Source organism: Centropristis striata, chromosome 6, assembly GCF_030273125.1.
Source record: "Centropristis striata isolate RG_2023a ecotype Rhode Island chromosome 6, C.striata_1.0, whole genome shotgun sequence".
In the NCBI taxonomy this organism is placed as follows: Eukaryota; Metazoa; Chordata; class Actinopteri; order Perciformes; family Serranidae; genus Centropristis; species Centropristis striata.
Window position 1 is genome coordinate 37,492,620 of NC_081522.1, and position 9,303 is coordinate 37,501,922.

Here is a 9,303-nt window from a genome sequence, read left to right on the forward strand (position 1 = left end):
GACCTAAAAAACACAAAATTACCTTTAAAAAGACACAAAATAACAAAAAAAAACACAAAATTACTATAAAAAAAGACTCAAAATGACCTAAAAAACACAAAAATTACCTTTAAAAAGACACAAAATGACAAAAAAAAGACACAAAATGAGAGAAAAAAAACAAAATTACTTTAAAATGACACGAAATGACCAAAAAAAGACACAAAATTACTATTAAAAAAAGACACAAAATGACCGAAAAAAAATGAAATTACTTAAAAAAGACACAAAATGACCAAAAAAAAATGAAATTACCTTTTTAAAAAGACACAAAATTACAAAAAAGACACAAAATGACCAAAAAAAGACACAAAATTACTATAAAAAAAAGACACAAAATGACAGAAAAAACCCCGAAATTACTTAAAAAAGACACAAAATGACCGAAAAAACACTAAATTACCTTAAAAAGACACCAAATGACAAAAAAAGACACAAAATTACCAAAATAAGACACAAAATTACCAAAAAAAGTAATTAAAGGGACCTTCCACACACAACACGGTAAAGTGCCATTCATATAAAACTCACATTAAACTTTCATATCAAGGTGAGGGCCACAAAATATCATCACGAGGGCCGCAAATGAGTTTGAGACCCCTGCTTTATTGTCATTGCTCAGGGTAGAACAACAAAATTTGCCATCAACCGTCCAAAACAGGACTTTCCTGTTATTTTTTAATTTTAACATTCAGCTCTGTCCTGCAGGTCGTGTGAACTCTGCATGTTGGATCCAGATTGTGGATTTTGTTACCGTGGCAACAGCTCCTCAGTGTTCGACTCCTCCTGCGTTCCTGTCAGTCAATCGTCCACAGATCACGCCGCCTGGGGAAGGTCGGATATGGTTTTTTTTTTCCTGCAGTTAGATTGAAATTGTGTAAAAAATAGCAGCTATTAAAAGCAAAGAGGCACTCTCTTTCTTTCAGCACCATAAAAGGTGAAGCAAAAGGAGAAACATCCTCTTTTTGCTGCTGTACTTTTAAAATACAGATACAGCACACAGAATGACAGAATTTCAGAATCAGAATAGTTTTTAATTGTCATTGCACAGGAGTAGAGCAAAATTTAAAAATGTTACTAAGTGCAAATAAAACAGATAACAATAATTAAAACATGCATTAAAAAAATATAAACCCTATAAAAAAAAGCACAAAAAGAAGCAGAATGGGAGATATTTCACATAAGTAAATATATAAATATATTGCACTGTTGTTCCACAGTATTTAAATGTTTATTGTTTACTGTTTTTTTTAATTTTTTGGAGGCGTTCAGGGCAGTGATAATAATAATAATTTACTGCAAACCAGATTTCTTTACCTGGATTATCAAGATTGAATTGAAATAGGTCTACCTGCAAAATCTGTTTTTCAATGAAATGTTGTAAATGTTTGTTTAATGCAGGTGTAGCGAGCAGACGGAGGGACCAGGCAGCCCCATCTGGGCCTACAACTTCTGTCCCACATCCTTCTCCTGGCTGGTCCTGCTGGGCCTCATCCTCTACCTGGCCTTCTTCGCTCCAGGTCTGGAACTAATATCTCACTGTTTGTCACAAATCTCATATCTAACGGGGGGCTTTCACCAGATCTGGGGAGCTGTTTTTTACAGACTTGATGATTTTTACAGACTTGCATTCATGTGAGACATACACTACCGGTCAAAGGTTTTAGAACACCCCAATTTTTCCAGTTTTTCATTGAAATTCAAGCAGTTCAAGTCAAATGAACAGGTAAACAGGAAAGGGTACAAAGGTAAGTGGTGAACTGCCAGAGATAAATAAAAAAAGGTAAGCTTAACCAAAACTGAAAAATAATGTACATTTCAGAATTATACAAGTAGGCCTTTTTCAGGGAACAAGAAATGGGTTAACAACTTAACTCTATGGAGTCTTGGGCTATTTTGTCCATTTTTTAATTATTTTCATGTCTTTGTAAGTCATTTTGTGTCTTTTTTTGGTCATTTTGTGTCTTTTTTTTAAAATCTTTAAGTCCAACATAAAATGTGATTTTGAATCTTTTTTTTACTTTCAAAACACTATCATGCTCAATAAAGAATTTTAAATGTTGCAAATGTGCATTAATTTCAGAGTACACTGAGACATTAAACTGCATAATTTTAAATTCAATTCTGGAAAAGTTGGTGTGTTCTAAAACTTTTGACCGGTAGTGTATGTATATATATATATATATATATATATATGGCTTCATGAGAATCACCCTTTTGTATTGTTTGTGTCTGTGTGTTAGGGATGGGTACGATGCCGTGGACTGTGAACTCTGAGATCTACCCTCTGTGGGCTCGCAGCACCGGGAACGCCTGCTCAGCCGGCGTCAACTGGATCTTCAACGTCCTCGTGTCTCTGAGCTTCCTGCACGCCGCCCAGTACCTCACCTACTACGGTAACACTGTTTTTATGTGTCATGTGACATCTTTGTCAGATAAAAGTGTGTTGTCTGCTTGTGATCATGCAGCTTTTTCCCACTGAGTGATTCTCATGAAGCCAGTCTAAGTTCTGTCTGTGAAGATTATAAGGACATACTTTATTAAACTAAATATATTTCACTTTTATATGAAAGAACAATATAGCCAAAATGAGGCACAATTCATTGTTTTGTGCTAAAATAATATTTTCTAGTATTTTTTAAACATATTTTGGATTCACAAATTCATTACCGTAATGCGTCCGGATAAAAATGTCATGGTTTCCCCCACACTTATATACAATAAATATTTAATAAACTTTATAAAAATAATTATACATTTGTTTAAAAATGTATAATTTAACAGAATATAATCAAATGTAATTGTTTTTAACAATGTATAAAGAACAAAATCTGAATGAAAATTGATGATAAAAAATGGTTAAATGTTACGGTAATGACAGAATTGTTTGAATTAAAATATGTGTATATTTTAATAAAATACATGTTGGTGATACCAGCTACCCTTGAGCATATTTAAGTGCTTGCCAAGGGAAAAAAAAAGAAAAAAAACTTTTTTTATTTCTATTTAAAAATGTGTTATGGTAATTAATTTTGCTCACAGTGTCTCTAAAAATGTCAGAAAATACATTCAAATTGTTCAAATAGATAATAAATTCATATTAAAAAGTGACTTTAGACTGTATATTTTATAAAGAGTCAAAGAAAATATGTATTCAATGCTCTTGGATTTTTGCTATGAGCTGCACCATGTTCATGAGAATCACCCAAATGTTATCTGATATATTTGGTATCTATTTATGTTGTCTGTGAAAAGATTCAGTGCAGCTTTAGAGGGAGTCTTTAGCTGTGGCCTGATCCAAAAAAAATGTTTTTTTGCTGATTATGTAAGCAGGCGTGGTCACTGTAAACAGCATCTTGTTTATAGCAACAGGACAGTGGCGAGGGAGATGAACTTCAACTGATTCTTGTTTATGAGTCCTTGTTTGCTTTTAATAGAGCAGTGGGAAAACCAACTGTACATGACATGACAGAAACCAGAACTGCAATCATACAGTTAATCATACACTCACCAAAATGTTAGAATAAACAATATAATATGATGATGATATATAAGCCCTAAATGTCCTTTTATTGGACTGTCGTCAAATAACTTTCACAAGCTTATAAAACGAGCTCGGGGGAATTCTGACATTTTCTTTTTCTATTCTATCAATCATGAGTTCACATTGTGGTGTGATACTAAAAACTGAAATGCAAAAGCCCAGTTTGCATTTTCATTTTCAAGGTTAACCCTCTGGAGTCCACGAAAGCGCCGGAGCAGGACTTCTTCATGACGTAAAAACGAAGCAGAATGGAGCCCTGCTGTCAACTTTTCTCTAAAGTTTTGTTTTTTCTACAAGTTTCCATGTCCAATTTAGTGCGTCAAGTCTTTTTCAGCAATGGTTAAAATCTCCACGACCAAGTGTAACATGATATTACTTTTTTTGCAGAGATTTTTCAGACTTTGCCATGTGTTTCAACATTTTTAATGCAATCTTTTGTGTTTATTGTTTTTTTGTGTGTGGTTTTTTTTTTTTATTTGTTTGTGTTTTTTTGTGTGTTTTTAAATGTGTGTTCTGTGTGTTTTTATGTTTTTTTGTAATTTTATGGTGCGTTTTTGTGTGTTTTTATGTGTGTTTCTGTTTTTTTGTTTAAAAAATTTAGTTTTTTGTTTGTTTTTTGTAATTTTCTAAGCGTTTTTGTTTGTTTTTTAAGTGTTTTTATCAGGGGGTTTTTTTGTGTGTTTTTTTGTGGTTTTAAATGTGTGTTTTTATGGGTTTTTTTGTAAATTTTTTGTGTGTTTTTATGTGTGTTTCTGTGTTGTTGTTTTTTGTTTTAAAAAATGTTGTTTTTTGTATGTTTTTTTATTAGTTTTTTGTAATTTTGTGTGTGTTTTTGTAAGTGTTTTTGTATATATATATTTTTTGTGTTTCAAAATGTTGATCCAGTAAGTCAAAATGACAAAATAATAATCAGGTGAGGTTGTACTGAAAAAGATGATACCAGCATGGCATGATGATCATTATTTAAGTTGCATATACAGGCAGAATGAAAAAAAGAGTCAAAAACCAACAAAACAGCCCCAAACTCCAAAGGGTTGATGCATAGGAAGGTCACAAATTTGAACAAAAATCTCCTGGACTTCAGAGGTTTAAATACAGTTTTATTTCTCTTATCAGCAAATCTCCAAAACTCAGAACATAAGGAGGCTGTGCTGCACTTTGTCTGTGACACAACTATGATTTTTATGTGGCTAACTAAATTTCAAATGTCATTTCCCCTTGAATCTCATTATATTCCGCAGGGTTATTCTAGGGAGGACAATGAAATATATTACACACACACACACACACACACACACATATAATATAAATGTATGAACATCAGTCAGCATTTAGCAATTGATTTTTAATTTTAGCGTCTTCGGCTGACTTTCAGAGGCTGCAGCAGACTCTGTCTTAAAGCTGCAGTAAATATGGTGTCAAAACTAGGGTTGTCACGACACTAAAATGTTCAACTCGATACATTTTTATTTTATTTTTATTTTTTTATATATATATTTTTTTTACTTTCCATTATTATTCACTTTTACTTTTTTAAAAACATTTTTTAATTATTATTATATACATATATATTTATCTTTTTTTATTTTATCTTATCTTACTTTATTATTTATCTAATTAATTTCTAAGCTGCCACCAGTGTTTCCTCACTGCTCCATGTTGAGATGGAGCTTCCTCAGTTTGTGCTTTGTTTTTAATAGGATGGGTGGGATGAAGGTGGGATGGGTGGAGGGTGTTTGCTTGTTTCTATGTTTCGTTATCTTTTTAGTATTATTATTATTATTATTATTATTTTCTCCTTTTTTATGTAAAGCGCTTTGTGTTGCCACTCTCTTGTATGAAAAGTGCTCTACAAATAAAGTCTGATTGATTGATTGAAAATGAGTATCGTATCCGGATACAACGTTTTAGTAATGATACTTTTTGGAGCATCGATACTTTTGACAACCCTAATCAGGACGGCACCATCACAGTTAATAATCTGAGGTCCTAACAGTGAGAATGTGACTGTGTGTCTCCAGGAGCGTTCTTCATGTACGTGGGTCTGGTGCTGCTGGCGCTGCTCTTCGTGCTGGGCTGCCTCCCGGAGACCAAAGGCCTGCAGCTGGAGGACGTGGACCACCTGTTCTCCGGTCGCCTCTGCTCCTGCGGATCCTCGTCACCTAGCAACAGCCACGTCCACTACATCCGGGTAAAAGGCAGCTTCTCCCCGCCCTCTGAGTCCTCAGACGTAGACTAGCCTGCTGGGAGACTTTCCACTCTGTCCTCTTGGTTTGCTGCTGTGGGGAGGAAAGGTAATCAAACACGGAGCTTCTCCAGTGATCCGCTTTAACTTCCCCCTCACTCACCATCTCTGGGTTCTTTTGTCTCATCTGGGAGTTGGTCTGTCTTTTTGTTCTGTTGTGCATTCTTCCTCTTTCCCATCATTCCTTCTGTCATCGAACACTGAAGACTTTCCATCATTACAGTAGAGAGCTTGAAACTTTTAAGGGCTTTTAAAGTTGCAGTATGCCAAAAAATCATGTGAAAAAAGATTATGGTACTCTAATGGAAAGTAGGGTTGTCACAATACTAAAATTTTCAACTCGATACCGATACTCAGGAAAATATTCGATACTCGATACCATTTTCGATACCACCAGGATAAAAACAAAGACCCCAAAATTTAACAGAAATATTTTTATCAACAAGAAAAATGCAACATGTAAGAACAAACAGAACCACAGGTTAAATATTTATAATAAAAAAACAATTGTGGAAAAAGAAACTGCAACTATGTAGTCAGGCAGCTTAGGACCAGATTTAATTTTTTTCCACATGCTCTCTATCACCATAATTTTCAATTTTTGGTAGGAGCCACTTCATCAAGATTGCAGATCGGAGATGGCACCCATATAAAGTCTATGAGAACCAACATAATCTTACAAGCCACTTCGAAGGTCAATTTTACTATCAAAATCTAAATTTACTGGGTCAAAGAATCATTTAAAGCTCTTTAGAATATCACCCCAAAATTTAACAGAAATATTTTTAACAACAAGAAAAATGCAACGTGTAAAAATTAACAGAACCACAGGTTAAATATTTATAATAAAAAACAGTTGTGCAAAAAGAAACTGCAACTATGATAACAAGCTTCAGGTCTGAGGTAGTGCAAAAAATAAATAAATACACTAAACAATAACAAGAGAACAATATTTTGAGGTTGTATGCTGTGCACAATATTAGGCACATTAAGCTTGATAAAAAAATAACAATAACTTAACTTAAGTGTTCCTTCCTTGGCTAGGTATCGATACTTTTGAAAATGAGTATCGTATCCGGATACAACGTTTTAGTACCGATACTTTTTTGAGTATCGATACTTTTGACAACCCTAATGTGAAGTCCTTGTTTAACAATCAGATCATTTGTTTTTAGGAACTTTGGGAAATGATTTTTGTTTTCTCAGTTTGAAGCCTTTTTTCCGTTTTTTCCGGTGGCCTGTTTGCTGAGTCACAACTTCCATTAGCCTTTCTGTAACGCCAAATATTTCCAGATAGTTTCAAGAGCTCTTTGCATGATTCCATAAATCCAGAAGTCCATCTTTTTGTATGGACTCTCGAGGCCTTTGCACACTGGGTTCATGCTTTTCGTCCGAAATTGAAATTGTTGCACATTCAAAAAATAATCTGTTTAAATTATGTTTTTGGTACGAGTTCGATTTTCTGCATTTTTTTTTTTGCATCCGCTAACTTCATCATCTAAAGTGTGAATGCAGGTATTTATTTGCATTTAAAAATTAATTTCACACTTCAGAGACTCAAGACATTCCTTAAGGTTTGTGGCCCGTTGGAAGCATCGAGTTCAGCGTTACACTCGTCGCCATCTTGTTTCTGATACAGGAAGCATGACCATATTTGGACTGTGGAGGAGGAGAGGGATCTGATCACTGACTACAGCCTCTCTACACCTCAACCTGACTCACTCATGTTAGCATTAACTGGAGCATTAACTTGGATGTTAGTTTTGGCAAAAAACAAAATGTACGTTACTTACATTACTTACTAACATTACTAACCGGGTGCAGTAATGTGCTGCCCACTGCTCCTCGCATGGTGAGGTCACTTGTGTGTAAAAAAAAAAAAAAAGGATGGGTTAAAGGCAGAGGTTGAATTTCCCATTGTGGGATTAATAAAGTAATTCTTCTTCTTCTTCTTTCTTCTTCTTCTTACCTCAGAAAACTGAGCAGCGACTCCTTGGAGTGTCTGTTAGTCCAACCAAACGCTGAAAAAGACATTTAATGAACAAAATGTTCAAATAAACATTAAGTGAAAATACTGTGAAAGGGTCAAAGTTATGAGACCGATAAACCTCCTTTTTTATATGTATATAATGTTATATATAACTTTTTTACGGCTCGCCTTGTTAGTGACCTGTCAATCAAAGGTAGCCACGCCCCAAATCATATGATTCTTTATCTACTATTTTCTTCTAAATGTCTCCGTTATTATTAGTTTTTTTTTTTTTTTTTTTATCCCACAATTTTGTAACCCATTTTATTTATCACCCAGTTTTTTCCTATCGTGATCCTGGGCGCTACCTCGTCCCTGTCGGTCAGGCCACACACTAAATGTCTCCATTATTTACACTATTAACATCAAATTGTCGTTGAAAAAAGATTTGTTACTAGTGATTGAGACCATAGTGTTGTCCTAAAACAAATATCTGAGGTAATAAATCAAGTGAGAAGTTTTCTCATTTTGTATTGAAATGAATGGAACAAAATGCTTCTGCGGCCGCCGTCAGCTGGAATTTCCAGTAGAATACAGCTTAAGGCACTTCCTGGTTTGCCTCCCTGCTCAGACCAGGAGGTTGCCGCCTGCTCCAAACACACATTTCCTCTGTCACACACTCCTGCAGCCTCCGGAGGCCCTGGATCCTTTTTTATATTTTTTAAATATAGTTATTATAAAGAAATAACTCCATTTGACATCCTGAAACAGATTCCACAGCTCCTCTATCAGCAGCTCAAACTCTCTGTTCTCTTATCTCTTTATCTGGTTTTGCAAATTTTCCAACATATATTTAATGCATCAGAATCAGTGTGCAAGGTGTTTAAAAAACGACGGACTCATGCAAAGACCTTCAGACTTAAACAGCAGCAAAGAATGTGTTTGTATGCTCGCCTTTATTAACTTTCTGAAAAACTATTTCCAAACACATTCCTGTTAAAATCACTAACGTGGGTTTAATGTTTCAGTCTGTGCCGGTGTGAAACGGAAACAGTCGGTTGTGGGTTGCTGCTATTGTTTGCACAGTGAGACGTTTGCACTTTAAAAACCAAAAAGGTGTCTTTTAATTTTCTAGCAAGGCCCGGCCCAGTACGGAGCGGTGGGCTCGGACTCTGCTATAGCCTTTATAACTGTAAGTACGGCAACAAGGAGAATAACGTTTCTGCTGTGCTACAAATTTTGCCTTTTTAATTCTCAATTTTTTTGTATTTGCAGCTCAGATAACGGTGACCAAGTAGCCCTCGAGTACTTTAAACAGAACAACTTTATTCACAAAATGCTGTTTGCACACTTTAATCAATGCAAATTTGCATTTTAATATCTAAAAACTGAAGAAGATTATAAAGAAGAAGTTTTCTGATGCAGCTCTGTTTTTACTGCAGTGCAAACTAGATATTGACATTTCTGTGCAGCTGATGTTCCTTCTCAAATGTTTTTATTCAAGAA

At 34.8% G+C, this 9,303-nt stretch overlaps 1 protein-coding gene across 4 annotated transcripts in view; it reads left to right on the forward strand.

Annotated features, from left to right (window-relative positions):
* LOC131973695 (proton myo-inositol cotransporter-like) overlaps positions 1–9,303 on the forward strand; it is a 19,859-nt gene extending 10,556 nt beyond the window's left edge. For 2 of the 4 annotated variants that reach the window (XM_059335755.1, XM_059335754.1), the window contains exons 8-12: positions 748–873; positions 1,441–1,559; positions 2,283–2,435; positions 5,605–5,774; positions 8,933–9,303. In XM_059335755.1, coding sequence (XP_059191738.1) covers positions 748–873; positions 1,441–1,559; positions 2,283–2,435; positions 5,605–5,774; positions 8,933–9,175 — 811 coding nt within the window. In that variant the 3' untranslated portion in view covers positions 9,176–9,303. Of the gene's footprint in view, positions 1–747; positions 874–1,440; positions 1,560–2,282; positions 2,436–5,604; positions 5,878–8,932 lie in introns of all 4 variants that reach the window. The other 2 variants (XR_009394582.1, XM_059335752.1) reach the window with 2 other exon arrangements.